Source organism: Silurus meridionalis, chromosome 21, assembly GCF_014805685.1.
Source record: "Silurus meridionalis isolate SWU-2019-XX chromosome 21, ASM1480568v1, whole genome shotgun sequence".
In the NCBI taxonomy this organism is placed as follows: domain Eukaryota; kingdom Metazoa; phylum Chordata; class Actinopteri; order Siluriformes; family Siluridae; genus Silurus; species Silurus meridionalis.
Window position 1 is genome coordinate 2,038,706 of NC_060904.1, and position 19,527 is coordinate 2,058,232.

At 37.2% G+C, this 19,527-nt stretch overlaps 3 protein-coding genes across 7 annotated transcripts; all 3 read left to right on the forward strand.

Annotated features, from left to right (window-relative positions):
* The first annotated feature begins 1,376 nt into the window (after window positions 1-1,376).
* Window positions 1,377-5,478, forward strand: cops5 (COP9 signalosome subunit 5). Its single transcript, XM_046877352.1, has 8 exons — window positions 1,377-1,780; window positions 2,440-2,674; window positions 3,364-3,492; window positions 3,902-3,967; window positions 4,123-4,208; window positions 4,340-4,451; window positions 4,823-4,971; window positions 5,283-5,478. The coding sequence occupies exons 1-8, from the start codon at window positions 1,644-1,646 to the stop codon at window positions 5,371-5,373; spliced, it is 1,005 nt and encodes a 334-aa protein (XP_046733308.1). The 5' UTR covers window positions 1,377-1,643; the 3' UTR covers window positions 5,374-5,478.
* A 3,998-nt stretch (window positions 5,479-9,476) lies between these two features.
* ppp1r42 (protein phosphatase 1, regulatory subunit 42) lies at window positions 9,477-15,864 on the forward strand. 3 transcript variants are annotated; one of them, XM_046833811.1, is made up of 9 exons: window positions 9,477-9,610; window positions 10,160-10,296; window positions 10,390-10,556; window positions 10,680-10,818; window positions 11,195-11,311; window positions 12,747-12,864; window positions 13,065-13,196; window positions 13,498-13,636; window positions 14,995-15,864. In XM_046833811.1, the coding sequence occupies exons 2-9, from the start codon at window positions 10,165-10,167 to the stop codon at window positions 15,077-15,079; spliced, it is 1,029 nt and encodes a 342-aa protein (XP_046689767.1). In that variant the 5' UTR covers window positions 9,477-9,610; window positions 10,160-10,164; the 3' UTR covers window positions 15,080-15,864. The 3 variants fall into 3 exon arrangements, with proteins under 3 accessions (XP_046689767.1, XP_046689769.1, XP_046689768.1); XM_046833813.1 differs by having other exon boundaries at window positions 11,198-11,311; XM_046833812.1 differs by lacking the exon at window positions 9,477-9,610 and adding an exon at window positions 9,959-10,077.
* Window positions 15,865-16,717: 853 nt separating this feature from the next.
* On the forward strand, window positions 16,718-19,083 carry LOC124375550 (transcription factor 24-like). 3 transcript variants are annotated; one of them, XM_046834005.1, is made up of 4 exons: window positions 16,718-16,962; window positions 17,165-17,220; window positions 17,615-18,034; window positions 18,404-19,083. In XM_046834005.1, exons 3-4 carry the CDS (start codon window positions 17,660-17,662, stop codon window positions 18,509-18,511), a joined length of 483 nt encoding a protein of 160 aa, XP_046689961.1. In that variant the 5' UTR covers window positions 16,718-16,962; window positions 17,165-17,220; window positions 17,615-17,659; the 3' UTR covers window positions 18,512-19,083. The 3 variants fall into 3 exon arrangements, with proteins under 3 accessions (XP_046689961.1, XP_046689962.1, XP_046689963.1); XM_046834006.1 differs by having other exon boundaries at window positions 17,165-18,034; XM_046834007.1 differs by lacking the exon at window positions 17,165-17,220.
* Window positions 19,084-19,527: the final 444 nt, after the last annotated feature.

Consider the following 19,527-nt stretch of genomic DNA (forward strand, 5'->3'; position numbering starts at 1 on the left):
CACTCTGATACAAAGCTCTGGGTTACTGATCAGAAGGTCAGGAGATCAAGCCCCAATATCACCAAGCTGACACTCTTGGGGCCCTTGAGCAAGGCCCTTAAACTTCAGTGCTCCAGGGGCACTGTAACATCCCTGACCTGAGGTCCAAACAGCACTCGAGTATGCAAAACATAATGTAACAAGTATAAACCACCTTTTTACTCATTTTTTTCTTTACACCTTAAATCTACATTCTGTACCATATAAAACGTTTATTATATATTGTTAAATCTCAAATCTTTTATTATTATAAGGCAGACGGAAGACATATGTCCATCATCTGCTGTATATGACCATGTGAATGAACTGTTACAGTAGAAACGATTGCATTAATATACAGTTTGTGCTATTGGCTAATATCAGAGGCATTTTTTTTTAGACAATTAATCAACAGAAGTAGTAAAATGTTAAGTAATAGTAGTAGTAGTGGCAGTAATAGCAGTAGTAATAGCACTTGTAATAGCAGTAGTACTAGTAGAAGTGGTAATAGTAATAAAGTAGCAGTAAAATTAGTAGTAATAGGAACAGGAGCAGTGGTAAAAATATTATTATTAATTGTAGTAGTATTAATATTGGATGTAGTAAAATTATAGCGTCATTTGTTACCGCACTTAAGTAGCTTTTTCATCTGTCTGTACTTTACTAAAGTATTTTTATTTAAAAAGGCTTTTACTTTAACTTCACTGCATTTCAAAGTCAAATGTACTCGACTACATTTTACGAAATTATCATAGCTTTTTATTTATGAGGATAAAAAACGTAACCGGTCGAACACGTAGCGAGCCACCGATCAGGTTTAAGCGTACGCTCTGTTTTAAACTCGTTCTGATTGTCGCTTGGTGAATCTACTGATCACCAACATACAGTTCAGCGTCAGTTCAACATCAAGCAGAACATTGAGAGAGGAGTAAATGATGAAGAAACTCCAGACTCGAACTCACCACGACACGACACACACGGCCTCGTTTGGCAATTGAAAAAGAAGGTTCGTGACTGTTCGTAATAAAAATCACTCAGTGTTTGACTCATTAATACCATTCTATTAATAAACTGGTGTGTTTAGGGGAACATTTGTACATAAACTGAGTTGATTGAGTGAAGAGTCTTATGATAATAATAAGAAACCGTTACAGTACATATATAATAATTTATAGTATTTGGATACTTAAGTACATTTGAAGGGAAATACTTTAAGTTTAAAGGGAGCACTTTTTCATGTTTCTGAAGTCATATTTTACAGAGTAAATCTCTGAACTCAACTACATGGTCAATCCACCATTGGAATTAGAAGAAAAAAACAGCAAGTCATCAAACGTGCATTTGTGAGGGATTTATTGGCGGGATCTGGCAACCTCAACCAGACAAGCCATTTTTTCCGTAGAAGAAGAAGAAGAAGAACCAGGTGCTGCTAACTAGCAGCTAGCAAACTCCACGCTTGTATAAATGCTAGAATAATAAATTTAATGCAGTTTATCCGCTTCTTCCTCCTGCTGTGATTTCTCTCGGAGTGTTTTATGTGCGTTGTGTAATTAAATCGAGCTACACAGACGCTGCATTAGACGGGGAGGAGGGTTTAGCTTTAGCGCTTTAGCATTGAGCTAGCAATGGCGGGGGGCAGTATCGCTCAGAAGACCTGGGAGCTGTCGAACAGCATCCAAGAGGTTCAGAGCATCGACGAGATCTACAAATATGACAAGAAGCAGCAGCAGGAAATCCTGGCAGCCAAACCGTGGACGAAAGAGTTGAGTACCAGAGGAGAAGGTGGACTGAGGGTGTTTTGTTTACTGATTAGCAATTAGCATTCAAAACACTGCGTTTTTTAATCAGAGTCCTGAATAAACACCACGAATTATAGTGCTTTATGACGTATTAATGTCTAACATGTTGTTAATTATATGGTATCTATTGTGTGTAATTGGTTGTGTGGATGTCCACAAACTTTTGGACACCATTTGACACTAGTGGGGGACGAAGTACACAAACCATAGAGATCCACTTGAGTAGAAATGTTTTTGCCTTCAAATGTACTTAAGTATATTATGTGAAAAGACTCGAATGTGACTCTCAGCACACTGATCTATTAATACAATGATATTAATGAGTCAAACTCTGATTTCTATTGCAATTTTCACGAGCCCAAAACCTTTTCATCTACTTGAAAAACAAAACAAAAACAAATGAGGTCACGTGTGTTCGAGTCTGGAGTTTCTTCATCATTTATTCCTCTCTAAATGTTCTGCTTGCTTTCTGAATTGTTTATTGGTGATCAGTAGATACAAGTTCAAGTCTCCTCATACTAAATATCATGCATAATAAAAATATTTTCATTTTGTTAGTAAATGTTTTGTGTTCGATTCCTGCGGCACACGTTAATAAAACAATGTTCGTTTGTTTTTGCAGCCATCATTACTTTAAATACTGCAAGGTCTCCGCGCTGGCCTTGCTGAAGATGGTGATGCATGCACGCTCTGGTGGGAACCTGGAAGTGATGGGGCTCATGCTGGGGAAGGTGGACGGAGAAACCATGATGATCATGGACAGCTTTGCCCTGCCTGTGGAAGGCACTGAGACCAGAGTGAACGCCCAGGCTGCTGCGTACGAGTACATGGCTGCTTATATAGAGAATGCCAAACAGGTAGAGCAGCTCATCTCATCATTGAGGTCATCATCATCATCATCATCACACCACACTTGAGTCAAATGAGAGGTCTGTAATCTTATCCAGATAAAAGATCTCTGGTAACCAGCAATGACATTAGCAGGAGCGCTCGGACCTTCGACTGCTTGAAAGCAGAGTTGTGACTCTACAAGCAGTTTTTCCTCATAATTATTCATGAGGAACCCGAGGGAACATTGGGGACGTGTCTATAAATTGAAAAGCGCCCAGCCAACTACTTTGCAATACATGTTTTGACGACGTAAACCACGATTTCTTTATAACATTATTTGCATTAGAATTAAAAATAAATATTAATGTTAAAATGTTTAATAAACCATATACACTACATGGACCAAAAGTATTGGGACACCCGACTTTGTAGCCATATGTCGTTCATCCTCAAACTTAAAGACACAATTGTATATAAAGTCTTTGGATGTGGTTGCATGGAATTTTCTGGCTCCATGAAGATATGCTTGACATGGGTGGGAGTGGAAGATCTCCTACTATAGAGCTCTTCAGCATGAATATCAGTGTTAAATGTTAGTAGGAAAGATGATGAAAAGACTATAAAAATGTGCATGTTAATATTAGATATTTTTTTTATCATTGTTGATGCCACATTCAGGCTCACCAGCATCAGCTGAAATGACATGTTTCTTCAGGTGGGACGGTTGGAGAATGCAATCGGATGGTACCACAGTCACCCCGGATACGGCTGCTGGTTATCAGGGATCGATGTCAGCACTCAGATGCTCAATCAACAGTTCCAGGAGCCCTTTGTGGCAGTGGTGGTAAATATTATTATTATTTTTAAATATTTCAATATCATGCGCATTTTTCTTCTTTTTTTCATTTTCTCCTCCTGTACGGGAATTCGGGGGGTGGACACAAAAAAAACGAAACACCATTTCGCCGGAGCAGTGGCAATGATCCATGACCATTCCTGGGATACAAATAGCCTGAGTGACGTCCGTAGTGGCGTCTGATTAATGGCTGTTGCTTTTGTAACAGTATACAGTTATTTACACTTCAGGGGGATTGCATTAGGGACAGATCATAATTAGGAATTCGCCTCATAGCTTAGATATTCCGTTATATCAGGTGACTCTGATTGGTATGTTTTATGATTTAAATGCTGATGACTTACTGAAATAGCTTTTCCCTCTCCCACTGTGCTCCTGTCTTCACTTTTCATCACAGATCGATCCTACACGTACCATATCTGCAGGAAAAGTCAATCTTGGAGCTTTTAGAACATATCCAAAGGTATTATAATATAGTATTAATATAATAATAATAATATTTTTCATACCAGAAAAGGAGTAACAGCAATAATGGTCATAATAATGCTTATTAATTTATATACATTGTATAAAAGTCTTAGAAAATTTCACGTATTTGTATTTATTTTTCAAAATAAGGGCTATAAACCTCCAGACGAGGGTCCATCAGAGTACCAGACCATACCTCTTAATAAAATTGAAGACTTTGGTGTGCACTGCAAACAGTAAGATTTATTTATTAATAGTAATTTACTATTTTAATTTTGTATATTACTATTATTTTGTCTGCATTGGTTATATTAAATTGTAATTTTTTTTTTTGCATATTTCATTGATTTTATTTGTTTACAACCAGGTACTATGCACTAGAGGTGACTTATTTTAAGTCCTCTCTGGATCGTAAACTTCTTGAGCTCCTGTGGAATAAATACTGGGTAAACACACTGAGTTCATCAAGTCTACTTACTGTAAGTCTCATTCTTATGTTCTTTATATAGATATATGTACATGTTCTATTTAAATGAAATAGATATCTTTTAAAATAAGCCGGTATTGATAAGAGATAAATGCTTTTGAGTGATGTATTTACCTGCGCTTGTTGTTAACATGCTTTACGTTCTTCTGTAATGGAAAGCCTGTGAAATGAAGCCGATTTGTGTTGGGCTTTAGTTAACGACCTTTTTTTGTATGGAACGTACCACGTCAGCTTCTCGGAGAAACTTCTCCGCGAGTACGAAATTGCACGGCTGAGATTCACAACAGGATTGTAACTGTAGGGAGGAAAGTGTAAAGGGCGTAACTGTGCAGATTCGCTGACCCGATGCTGTGATGTGTTCAGAACGCAGACTACACAACGGGGCAGGTGTTCGATCTGTCCGAGAAGCTGGAGCAGGCCGAGGCTCAGCTGGGACGAGGAAGCTTTATGCTCGGCTTAGACACCCACGACAGGAAGTCTGAGGACAAATTAGCCAAGGCCACACGAGACAGGTAAGGCGATATGTCTTGAGAGAGAAAGAGGACTGAAATTATTTAGTAGTCGTTTAAAAAAAAAAAAAATAAATAAAAAATGCATACCAAAAATATAACAAGGGAAGAATTTTTTTTTCTGAATATTAAAAAAAATTAAACCAAACGATCTAAAAGCGATAACGAGTACAAGACATGCAGCATTCTTCGATCCAAGCGAAATATTTGATTGATTTGAAAAAGCTGTGTAGTATTACTTGCTAGTTTTCTAAAATGTCATCACTACTATGTTTGATACTCTGCTGACTGACTCTTCAAAATTTCATCCTCAGCTGCAAAACAACCATTGAAGCAATTCACGGATTGATGTCCCAAGTCATCAAAGACAAGCTCTTCAATCAAGTGAACACATCCGCCAACTGAAAGTGACCCAACCTTAAATATGTGTAATATGGTGTATTCTCAGCAAGGACTTTACAGGCTCTCTGATCTGAACTTGTTAATAGATGAATAAATATTGTTAATGTGCGAGTGTTCTTTCAGTTTATATTCAGGTCGCTGTAGTCAGGAAACAAGTTATCTAAATTTTACTATTTGACCACAATATGTGTCTTTCCACATAATAAATTCACAGTAATGCATTTGTCTATTAGGTTCACTGAAACGGAGCTCTGACCCGTTCCACTCTTCTGCAGTTTTCCGTACAGCCTCAGCGTGTGAGTTTAACACTTTAACAAAGACCATGAGTACACTGGCTCGCAACAAATCCAATCGAGCTGTCATTTAAGGTCTCACCAGTCATAGCATTACATAATGGAATAACAAACTCGACGGCAGCTTTGGCCCAAAGGTAAACACGAGCAGGGCTGCAGAAAACGTCTCGGCCAGGACAGATCTGAGCAGGTTGTCTTCACACGCTACACAATCCTTCAGGAGGTCGAGCTGGACGACTGTGGTGCGTCAGTGATGCATCACAGAAACAGAAGCTCGACACACTGCATCCATTCAGCCTCAGAGTCTGCTCTCTGTCTCTGCAGACACTCCCGACATCCTGTCTTTTCTTAGACAACAGCTCTGGCACCGTTCTTGGCTAATGATTTTTTTTTTCTCCCTCATTCCTAAAATCATAATGTCAGCTACGTACTGACATTTAAACAGTTAGCAAATACTATAAATGAAAGCATATTGTTAAAAAAATTATATTCATACAACCTACTATATTTATATATAAGAAGATTATATTTTGTTACAGTAATAAGTTTTAAAAGAGATGTATGGAGAATTATACTAGCATATGATTTATACAGAAATATTAAAAAAAATATTTTACATGTTTTATATATATATATTATATTTTATTGGTTGAATTGCACTTTTAGGAAAAAAAATCCATAAATATTTTTTCATCCCACCAAGTCATAAAAAACTAATATAATAATATAGAGCTAATTAACAATACATATTTCTTTAAAAAAATGTATCAACGCATAAAGCAATTTCAGTCGTGTTCAAGTCGAATCACATCATAGATAAGAAAATAACCTCATTATACCTGATCAAGGGTGTAAGAAAGTGTCCAGACAGCTTCATGGCTTACAAACTGCTCTGAAACTTTACACCACTGCACATTGTGATTAGGAAAATGTTCTCTCGGTTGAAATTCGTATCTATTATACTTTTAAAAAGATTAATCCAAATCAGTCACTGAAAAGAATCATGTTAAATCCACACACTGGAATCCCAAATGAGGCTTGTGATCATCACCACATGAGTATTTATAAGCTTCACTTAAAGAGGAAACCATGTAAATGAAGAGGAATCCAGAACAAAGTGTTTTACATGTTATGTTTAACAAATGGACCTCCTCAGAGTGGCCTGTATCAGACACAGTGATGGCTTGCTTTGTATGAACAAAGGCCTCCTCAAATTACTGTGGATTTCTACTCCATTTGTGGAATTCAAAGAAAATGTAATAATAAATAGGCGGTGGGGGAAAAATGCCTATTTTAAAAAAAAAGCAGCTCATAAAGGACATCAGGGTGATAAGTATAACTAATTAAGAATGCCTATATATCACCAGGTTCCTATTAGACGGGCCCCTTCAGGACAAATGACCCTGTGTAGGTCCTCAGATATTTGTTAGCACCGATGTTTACTTTGGAGCTCAGAATATTCTGAGCCAATGTTGGTTGTAAAGGGGCTGAAACATGCTGGCTGCCCTGGAGGACCGCCTGAAAAGAGAGAGGGGGGAGAACTTCGACCAGCCGAGGAGCTCCATTTCCTCCCAGCCAAGCGTTCTGCATGCATAAATGGTGGCGAGTCACTCAGGCTCAGGAAGCTCATTCCCCACGTTATATAACAACACACGGGTCACTGCATACACTCCCCCCATCTTACCATTAGGAATGATACGCATTATTACAGAATGCAATCTGAGCTTACTATAACAGAGGGAGAGAGAGAGAGAGAGAGAGAGAGAGAGAGAGGTGGGAAAGACTTAGAAATAATATCTGGGGTAGAAAGAAATTGAATGCAATTAAAAGTGATAAAGACATAGAAGGTAAGTGAAGGACAAAATACAAGTAAAAGGGATATTGAAAGAATGAATGAAAGTTTCATATATAGAATTAAAAAGGAGAGAGAGGAGAGGGTGATACAAGACTTATAGAGGAATGAACAGGGTGAGCCAAGAAGAAGAAAAATATGAAATAGAAGGGAGATGAAGACAGAAGGTGCACAAAAATGAGCACAAAAGAGCAAAGAGTGGGAGATGAGTGAGAAAGGAAAAATAGAAATGAGAGAAATGGGAAAAGGGAGAAAGAAAGTGAATGATACAGAAGACAGACAAGGAGAAATAGAGAGGAAGGAAGTCTTAAAAGATGGGATGGGTGAATAAAGACAAAATGAGAAAGCAAGAAATAATGAAAGAAAAGAAAGAGAAAGTGAGGGAGCGGAGATGAATTAAATGGAAAGACTGAGAAAAAGTATAAAAGTATAGAGTAGAATTAAGAGAAAAATAAAGAGAAGTGAAATGAAAGGAAAAACTATAAATGAATAAGACAGATGATGAATAAAGCCTAAAGAGTGGGAATAAAGAAAAAGGGAAAGTATTAATGGAAGAACAAGACAATGGAGATGGAAGAAAGAGAAACAAACCAGGAGGTAAGAGGAAGAAAGGGGGAAAAATAGCTTGAGATTTATTTATTAAATGATAAGGAAAAAATAAATAAGAGCAAAAGATGCACATGAAGGGAAACAAGACAGAAAGAAAAAGAAAGTAGGAAGCAGATAATGAAGAACAGATGAAGGACAAATCGCTCATTAAAAAGTTAGAGAAGATGGATGATGAGAGGAGAGTGTTCACAAAACACACACTCTGATTGTTTTTCCACTTTCATGACAGTATTCAGATCCTCCTCCACTCCAGTATCTCATTAGCTTCAGGTATACAGGCTGCACCATGCCCCTGAAACTGAGGTCTCAGTCTGAAATAAAAACTCAGTCATTCTAGAAATATCAATCATGCAAGTACATGTCATGGCCAATCATGCAAGTGCACGTGCTAAAATAATGAGACTTTTTAAATGAACAGGAAATGGTTTGTTTTCATACCTCTAATATTGACTGAAGCAATAATCTAATGCACTGAATCAATTCATTTCTCCCCAAACATGCAATCCATCCACAGTTATGCTTGTTATAGATCCAGTTACCTAAATCTATTTAGTCATAACAACTGTATGAACACTGAAATTCCCAATTGTGTGTTGGTGTTTTTAATGAAACAACTTAAAAATACAACAAGCCAACTTTCATCTAACTGATAATTTAATACAAATGAAACATGCCTGTAGTTTCTCTTATGGAAAGAATACCCCTTATTACACACGAGGGTGTGTTTATAACATCTGATCATGTGGGCACTGCGTGATTATTATGACCTAAAAATTGCACGTGTGAACCTGAGAACACACATGACATCATATGAACGATATGTGACCATGTGGAAATGAATGAATAGGGATCTAAATTCATACAGTGGGGAAATAATGCACGTGAAAATAAATGTCATTTGGGGAAAATCACGTGAAAAGCATGTGAAAATGGTGGGAGGATTAAATGTGCATAAGTGAATCATGTACCCTTTAAAGAAATCGTGAAGGGGAGGATCACGTGTGAAAATAAATCATGTGCAAAAAAAAATAATTTAAATCATGCTATATTATAAAAATAATGCTAATGCATATGTAAATCTAAACGGAGGAAAATTACATGTAAGATGAAATAACGTAAAAAAAAAAATCATGTGGAGGAGCACATGAGAAAATTATAATTAATTGATCTAATTAATTCAATAATTATAAAAGGTTGGGAAAATAAATGAATTGGGGGAAAGGATGACGTGTAAAATAGTGAAAATAAACAACTCGTGAAAAGAATTACATTATTGATTGATTTATACTGATAATCATGACCTTATTATAAATCGCGTGAACGCCGACGAGCTCGTGCACGTGGTGGTGGTGGTGGTGGGAGGGGTATCCATAGCAACAGCAGCTCTCACTTCCGTAAACAATTTGGTTTGGCGTGTAGGACGAACGAGCTCCTGGAGGATCTGGTTTATTTTTATTATTATTATCCGTTCTGCTTAAAGTCTGAGGTAATCCTTTTTTCTAACAGTGTGTTGTGCTTTTCTCAAGCTTTCCCATGAGGAACCATTTTTATTGATTTCACATGGCTTCTCTTTGTAACCTCATACTCTAAGATCAAGTGTAGCAGAGACATGCTGTCACAATGTGATGGATATAATATCCACCTCTTTCTCTGGCTTGCCAAATCACATTGTAGAGAATTAGCAGCTCTTGGCCCTGTAAAGAAGAATCAGTTCGAGATTTTTTGCTTTATTTCCAGAGCGTTTGAGACCTAAACTCTGTAAAAAAGACATCACAAGCACATTCCCCAGGGTCACAGAGATAAATAATGCAAAACCTCACGGGAATTGAGCTAGTTTTTCTTTATATAGAGTACAGAGCTGCATTCAGGTCACATTTAGACCAAGTCTTTCATTCACCTTTAACCTTTAAGCTGTTTTTTTAAGCCTGACACTGATCTCAGGGTCAACATACGGTGTGTGCAATAAGTAATAAAGCTTGGATTATTATTATGTTTTAATACATGAACCAATAACTGAATCATCAATTCACCCCAGCTGCCATGGTTCACCTGACCGTAGATCTGATTGCCAGATCTAACCATCGCCTGAAGACCAAAAGAAATTTCTCAACCCAACATTATCTCCAGAACTTGACTCATCTCAACTTTTCAAATCGAAACATTGACAAAATTGTAAGTTACAGTGTTTACTCGAAATAGACGATTTGATTCCACAAATGTGATTCCTCCCTCCATCTAATTTTCCTGTCTCATGCCATCTCACAGGATGATCTGTCCGTGTGCAAAAACCTCACCGTCCTGTACTTGTATGACAATCAAATCACACACATCTGCAACCTGAATTTTGCTTCCAAGCTCACACACTTGTACATGCAGAACAACAAGATCACTCACATAGAGAACTTGGCAGGTTTGCAGATGCTCTCCAAATTGTAAGTGTTTTCCTTAAATCTTTATCATACAATCGAGCGAAAAGTTGAATACTGATGTTTATTAACTAATGTGTGATGATGAATTTTACGATGCGCATTCGTTTATCTGTTTATCTTTGGCAGGTTTCTTGGGGGCAACAGCATTACACTGGTCGAGGGTTTGGAGCAACTGAGAGAACTGAGGGAGCTGCACATCGAAGGCCAGAGGCTCCCACCAGGAGAGAAGCTTCTCTTTGACCCTCAGACTGTCCACAGCCTGTCGGTGAGGAGCTCAAAGTTGAACACTGCCCAAACACTGGAGACCTGGACCTCTCTCTCTCTCTCTCTCTCTCTCTCTCTCTCTCTCTCTCTCACATATATATTTTGTATTAGAGCTGTGTTGTGTACTGATAGTAAAAGTGGTCTCTGTGGCCAGAAACTGTTTACAGTCTTAGCCTTCAGGAAACAAACTGCAAATACACCAATTTGGTTTATTTTGATAATTTTGACAAAATTGCTACAAAGTTGGACGCAGAAGATCTTCTTCCAAAAGCCTCCCATGTAGTAGTCCTGCATGTTCATTGATTCATTACCTGACAACTTGTTTTCAAATGTTCTATCTAAAGACGCTGATTCTAACTTTATTTTTTTTTCCCCAGAAGTCTTTATGTATTTTGAATATCAGCAACAACAAGATTGATGAGGTACAGGATCTGGCCGTCCTTAACAAACTGACACATTTCTATGCTGCAGAAAACCAGTTAGAGGACATACAGGTAACACATTTCACTTTGTGTACAATTTCTTCTTAGTTCACACTTATTTTCAAACTCACAGATTATTTGATTTGTAAAAGAATTCTTGTATGACACGTGAAAGAAAGAATACGATTACATTGAGTGTGTGCGTCTATCGTTTGTTTCATCATTATATCCACTATCACGTGTGAAATGATACTAAATGGGGTACTAAACATTAATCCTGCAAATCCTCCCAGCAGTTCCCAGTCTACAGACTTACACAGGGTTCAAATTATTCAACAAATCAGGGAACTAGGTCTCCAGGGACCACCTTTGCTGACAACTTAAACAAGCACAAGTTTTCCTCCTCCTCGCTAGACATATTTTATTCCACATCATTTGACACTCTAACTAGAGATTTGTATGAGAGAATAACTTTGCAAATATAGTTTCCTCTTCTAAGAGGCCCTAGTAAGGATGAAATGTAACCTTTTTCTTCCAAGGCTGATGGACTTGCTGTTGTAGATGTGTGAAATAAAGTAAAGAGTCTTGCAGTATAGCTGTGCAGTAACTTCAGGCCAGGCCTCAGAGGCAGCACTTGAGATAATTGTGATACATGTGTCAAAGGAAGCTTTCATCTTTAGCAGATATCTCATTTAATTTATACAACCCCTTGGCCAGTATTGATTCAGAATAGACAGGGCCAAAGGATCGATTGCTGCTTTGCACAGTTCAGTGGGAATTCAGAGGTAACATTATGGATTTTTAAAAGAGATTATGACAAGCAGTCAGCCGAGTGACAAATGGGAATCTGCAGAGGCTGTTAGTGGCGCGTGGCCAGACGGGTGCAGATGGGGAATCGAAGCGCTGGTCAAATACAGGTTCATAACTGGCCATCATTAGTATAGTGTGGATCTGGAGAAGACTCGAGTCAGGGGTGCATTCAGCACTCATACAGCATGGGAGAGCAATTTAGTGCTGGGCAGTTCCCAGCCAAGCCCTCTGAGTGACGGCCCTGACACGATCATTTATCAAAGCCTGAGAGCCGCACCGTTCGCTGGGGTCCCACTAGACTTGATTGCATGCGGACTGAAAAGTGGAAGCACTTTGGTTCAAGCAGGAAGGCAACGAACAATCAAAGTGTGTCCAGAGAGTATTCATATTTCCATGTTGGATTAATGTGTCTTTAGATAAACATACTCCGTGGGCAACATGCTTGAGGGATACTGCCCCAGGGAACTTGTTAATCCGAGTGACAGTATTTATTAAAACAAGCCGGTGTCTTGCTTACACTTTTATTTTCATAAAGTAACTAAAGCGGCTAACTAAAGGTTTTTTGTTGATGAAAAAAAATCGGATTTTTTTAAAATCGCTAATGTACAGATTTTTCTTGCTGCCTCCACCTGAAATAGTGAAAAATGTCACTGAATTGGAGGCAATAACAAACATATACTTAATATTCTATATTCAGGAATTGGAGACGGTCTTTAGCCAGTGGCCTCAACTGCATCAAATGGATTTGCAGGGAAACCCTGTCTGTCGTAAACCCAAATACCGAGACAGAATAATAACTTCATGCACAAGACTTGGTAAAAGCATAGAACCTCAAACTCACTATTTGTTTGTGCACTGATTAATTATAACGTCTGTGCTAATTTTATCATTCTCTAATCTATACAATTGTGCATACAATATTGAAAGTATTGTAATGTTCTGCTTATATATGTGCTATCACGCATAGGTTGTTTTAAAAACAATATTCTGTAATAAACTGTATTTATTTATATAGAGGAACTTGATGGGAAAGAGATAAGTGAGTTGTCTCGGCAATTCTTAATCAAATGGAAAGCCTCAAAAGATGCCAAGAAGAATATAACAGATGGAAGAATCAAAACAGGACAAATCACATATCCATTTTTTGGTATGAAAATTATTCTTCCCCTTATTTATGACTGTTTTTTTGTGGTTTCATGATAAAAAGTTTTGTTTTGTTTTGACCCCAAAATGCACACATGTATTGACTGCCGAAATGCATTTAATTATAGTCTGTAGCATTTAAAATAAATTTCTCAATTCTCTATCCTGAAACATTCGTACGATTAGTATTAAACATATGCGGTGTTTTTAGATGTCATCAGCTTGTAACTAAACACATTCAAGTCCCTCTGTGTCGTGTGTATCGGGATCGTGACAAGACGTGACTCATTCTGTGTTCATTCCAGCTAATTTTCACATGGGCCCTCAACATCTCTTCGCCCACAATACTGCTGCCATTCTGGGGAAGAGGAAGCCGCTTCAGTTTAGGAGACCCAACATGAATACGAGGTCAAGCGCAGTGCGGACAGATTGCGGAGGCGTGAGGTATGAACAGCATCAGCAATACCTTCGAATTTTTTCTTAATTTAGACTTAATAAAAAGACTTAATTCATTTATATGTATCTGTTTATGTATGCACTTTAAAACATTGCTAAGATCATAAACAGATTATATCATCTATATTGTTTTTATTATCTCATCAGAATATTTAGGCATAGTTAAAAAAAAAAGTGTATAAACAATATCGAGGTAAACACGCTCCATTTATTGGCCGGTTTCCTTCCTTTCTCTTGGGTTGATAAATGACCTGCTATTTGTCATGTTACATTTCATATTTTTAACACTCCATGCAAATAAACAACTTTCCCTCCTGCAGCTAGCCTTAGGATATCGCTTGCTTCGCTTTGTTGCTGTATGTAAGGTCATGAGCTACAGTTTAACTTCAGGAAAAAGTATATGCCCCCCTGAGAGCATATCCACTTAAGTACTACTCCCAGAGGTGCACCAGAGTGCTGATTTGGACCGGCTTGCCCTAAAAACTCAGGTTTAGGACCACGTGCCATTTGTCCTTGCCATCCTCTAATGATTTAGTGACTGCGTTCCTACTCTGGGTGAAGGATAGAAGTATCATACCCTAACTACTGCATGTCCAATAGTTTTAGAAAATGTGCTGACAAGATTCATAGAACATAGATAAGGGATGTGATTCGCCATGCCTGGTGTGATAGATTTAATGAAAGAATGAATCTATCACTCAGCTGCCAAAGTAATCGAACAAGAATTCATTATAAACCACATTTAAAGGTAAAATAGATTTAATCATTACTCTGTTTTAATAGAGATATTTTATGAATCCATCCATAAATATTTTAAGGGTACTTAATTTACTTTAATAGAGGAATTATTGTGTAATAATTGATGTTCTTTGTGTGCAGTAACTAATGCTGAACAAATAATCCTAATAATCAGCAGTTTATGTTTTTAATGAAATGTATATTTTATAAAAAAATTTTGTTTGATTTACAATAAATAAATAAAAAATGCACTTTTTCTTCCCCCTGATGTGATGGTTACACCATTTGTACGTTATGTGTGAATTTTTAGATTTAATGTTTTCTACTGTTATAACGTATTTTTATGGTACAAATTGAACTTTAAGGATCTGATAATCATTTAAAGATTTACTCTAATGTGTTGAATTGATGAAAATATTCCTAAATGTTAGTGTTGACTTTTTTGATGAATATTATGTTTTGTGAACATATATTACATTTAACCCAATTATTTTTTCAAGTATATTTTTATGTATATTAAATATATGTCTTGGTTGCACAGAGAGTGATTTTATTGTCACATGTATAACCCACATTTAAGTGACTGTCATTTTTGCTTTTCACATCAGGACGAAGAATCATGAAGACCCCCTGAGCGCAGGACTAATTACAGATATTCAAGAGACTGTAGTTCAGACTCACATGGCTCTCTAAGCATCCTCTAGAAGAAACTTTGTGGACCTCTTAGATGTTTCCCATGGCCTGCAGCGCACACGCAGACAGTTCATGACGAGTGCATGTGGAGTGGATCTAAGCTTTCACAAAAGATCAACTCCACAGTAATTGTCTGTCATGATGTCAGAATGTCAGAATTCAGAGCTGTAACACTGACAGCAAGGACTATAAATCACATTTCATTCTATGTGCTCATACCCTGCCTGTCTTCGATCAGATTATTGACATCTACTTGATTAAACAATGGCAGTAAGAATTTCTGGGTTTAATCACAATTCAAGAGCTTTATTTTTTTTTTTTGTTATAAATATAATATTTGTTGAAGATCAGGACTTCTTGAGGCAGTGTTTAAAGTAAAATATATTTTTAATACTTTTTCTCTTTGCTTTGTGTCTTTGTGTACACTTCTGAAGTCACAGCCAGTTTAGTGTTGTTGTTGTTTTTTGTCATAATATTGAAAAGGATTTCTTTTAAAAAGGAATTTTTTTTTGCATTATTAATTGCATTTGAAATATTATTCTGCTACTTGTAAAATTTTCTGTGAACAAACCTTAAAATGCTCAATTTCTCACATCACTTTTTTAGCATTTTTTATTTATTTCATTTTAATCGATTTCACGTGTTTTCCGTTGCACATTGAGCCATCGTGTGTAATGTAGGTTACCATAAATATATTCACTGTGAAGCAATGAAGAACACACTGCAATCAAACCTCTCATTTGATCACTGTAACCTACAATAAAGCCCATGCTGTAATTGGTCTATTGAAGAAGTTTTCCTCCATAACCACGCTGCGGTTTACTGAGTAAGACGTGGAGTAATTAGGCAGAGGAGCTTACTTAACCTTATTTGCAGTGCTTCATAATTAGTGGCCTGGAGCAAATCTGTTACTTCATCCTTACAAAAACATTGTGTATTAAGAACAGTCTGAGATATAGAAGTTATGAATAATTCCATTCATTAATTCCCGACATCTCCGTGTTTGGACTCTGGAAAGCAGGGTGATTTATTTTAGGAGTCTCACAAGAATTTCCTCATTCTTGCCTGTTGATTGCAGTGTTTATAGTTTATTTATTGGCTGTGAATCAAAGTGCTGACTGCTGGGTAGAATATCAGGCTAAAATCCCACACCATCTAACTTTCTGAGTGACCACCAGCATATCCAGCTGATATCATATTCTCCTACCAGCTCCCATAAAATATAAAACACACATTTATTTAAATAATATGAGATTATGCTATATATTGGAAATGATTTAGAAAGGATATAAGGTCTACAGCTTAAGGTTAAAGTCCTTAATGTTTACGCGTAAAGCTTTCCAAGTGCATCTATAAACTAATGGTGCATAAAAGTACAATATGAAACACTTATTTCTGTTTGTTATTCTGGGTTATTTATGTTTATATATGTCTCCTGTTCGGTTGTGGTTTTGCACAAAAGTAAATGCGTGTGGCCGAAAGAAAAAGTGCTGCCTCTGGGGTTGGAGGTTGGTCTCCTCTCCCCTATAGCTGAAGGTTTGAGGAAAGGGGCGGAAAGGGAAACAGGGAGAGCACGGGAGCCTCAAGCGCCGCCCGTGTATTTTAAAGCCTTGTGATTAATTGCACCGAAGTGAAGAACTTGTCAGCTCGTTGTTTTCCCAATAAATTAGAGGCTCCTGAGACCTGACGCGCTCAGGTGAAGGCTTGGCACAGACACGGCGACTTAAAAACGCACCATCTTCACTTACTGTGCCCGTTTCACAGCCTGCACCATATTTTTCTTTTGCCAACTGGAACTGATCATCTGTGCTGGTGTAGGAGATCTCCTCTGCCTTCATGCGTGCTTTTCCAAGAAAGCATTTCTACAGAAAAGTTGCGCAAAGGTATGTGTGCGTGTTGATATTCACTCATATCTACTTTTTTATTCAAACAGATTTTTGTTTCTAATTTCTAAAAGATTTAGACTCTACTCTGGTGATGGAGTCAATTATTTGGTGAAGTTTGACATTGTAAAGTTAAACGCTTTATTTGCCTGATGTTTGTGGCTCCTTACATTTTTTTAACTCAATGTATTTTTTTGCACAGAGGTTTTTGTATGGAAAATGAAGATAAAATGTTAAAGGATTAAAAAGGTCAATGAGGTCAGTGTTTTATTGTTTCTATGCGTAGTGCAATTAACCGAACAATTGTCTATTTTTGTGACGACTATGAAAGATAGAAGTTTCGTAAATTAACATTTTTTTGTGATTTTATTTTGTGTTTTCTGTGTGTGGTTATTGGTATGATTGATATTCCTCTAATTTTGGTAGATAGTGGGTTATAGATAGATTAATTCTAATATCAAGTAAGAGATCTTGTATCGGCTATTAAAGCCATTTTTTCTTTTACACGATAGAGGAAGCAGTGAGGTTCAGCTTGTGATCAGGCCAAACAGAAAATCTTGCGAAGTAGAACAGAAAATCTATAGAAATGTAGAAAAGTATAAACTCACTTATGGTCGTTATTAGGAAAAATGATTATCTTTGTACTTTCTAGGTTCGGAATTGATTTCTGCTGGATGGAACTGGATGTGTGATAATTATGGATGACAGTCCCACATCCAGCCCGAGCTCCAGCCCGAGTCCCGACGCGTTACCTTCAGACAGGAGACGCGGGCGCGTGCTGTCTGCCGGCAGCGGTCTCGGGACCAGGGGGCGACCGGCGGCGGCGAACGCAGCGCGCGAGCGGAGTCGCGTTCAGACCCTCAGGCACGCGTTTCTGGAGCTCCAGAGGACCCTGCCATCAGTACCTCCAGACACGAAACTGTCCAAACTCGACGTGCTCATATTAGCCACTACGTACATCGCTCATCTCACCAAAACCCTGCAGGAAGAAGGCATGGAAGAAGGAGACAACACAAAACGGAGCGAAGCGTTAAATTCCCTCAAAGGCGGCGGTTACCTGCATCCCGTCAAAGTAAGACACGTGGAAATGCATGTTTGCATTCGTGTTATCCCTTCTTTTCCTTCACTCTTTAAACAAGAGTTACGGGAAAAAGAGGTATAAAACGTTTACCAGAAACATTTTTTTGCTTGTTAATAATTAATTAATAACAATGTAATTAAGTGTAACAGCTGCTTGTAATTAATCAGCACTCAATTAAATTTTCGGCGCTCTGAAACCGCGTCTTTGATCGTGCAATAAAAACAAAAAGTCGAATAAAAATGAATCGCTTAACTATTAAACACTAAGCATGACATCTACAATGTTAGCTGATGTTTATCCGTGTTATAATTCATTTTTAATTTTTATTTTTATATTTAATACTATATGTTTTTTTTCCAGAAATGGCCCATGCGCTCGAGGTTGTATATTGGTGCCAGTGGCCAGTTCCTGAGTAACTCCAGCCAGAATGAAAATCAAGGAGCATCATCATCATCATCTCAGACATAATCCCTTTTGCACACAAGACTTTCTTTTGATTCAAATCAAGCTTTCAATGGTCATTTCAGGATGTTTGCAGAGCCAAACATGTGGACCACGTCCAGTTATAAACATTCTGTTAAATCTACTATTATTTCCTTTAATTTTTTCGCCACCAATTTCATATTGAAATGAGTACAAATGTTAACACACGACTGCATGATAATTGTGTCGCTGAATTGTTTAACTTACATGTTATTTGAACTAATTGTTTGTCATTTTGTAAATAATTTGTAGATATTATTTCCCAGTGATTTTTTTGTTTTACTGAACATATAAGCGACTCTACTCAATGTCTCAGAGTCTTTTAGAGGTTTTGTGTAGCTATGTCGGGATAATGAGCTGTCATGCTTGACTTGTCGGCTATGCACTTTCAGTTAAAGCATTTGCACTAAATGCATGTGTGAATAACGTAACATTTGTCAAATGAAGAGGTCTGTCAGGACCACAACAATGGTGTGGATTAAGTCTAGCAGAAACTTTGCTTTTCCTTTCATGGTGTCGGTGTGTTTGTGAATTGACTAATAAAAAATAATTTAAAAGTGCTTTCCATTTTATGATATATACAAAAACAATTGTACTGCATTCCAATAGTTTAAAGTAAGACCTGGATGATTTAATAATTACACACCTTCACGATACAAAAAACCCAAAAAAACAACCCGCATCCACATTGTCTATTGCATTTTTTGTCTTAGTAATTTATATAGATCATCAAATACAATAAAATAAAATACAGCATGAATTCACTTCACTTTGTTATATATTGTTTTCTTCATTCTTTAAGTGTTGCCCACAACATGGAGATAATTAAATGCAGATCTTGATCATTTTAGGCGTTACATTGCTATTGCTCATATGGTCAGAATAAACAACGCTAAGTATTTGTAAGATTTGAGTATAAATGTATACTATGAACTACATTAATCACTTTTCCAGCTATTGATAGTAAAATATTTGAAAGTTACATTTTTTTACCATATCAA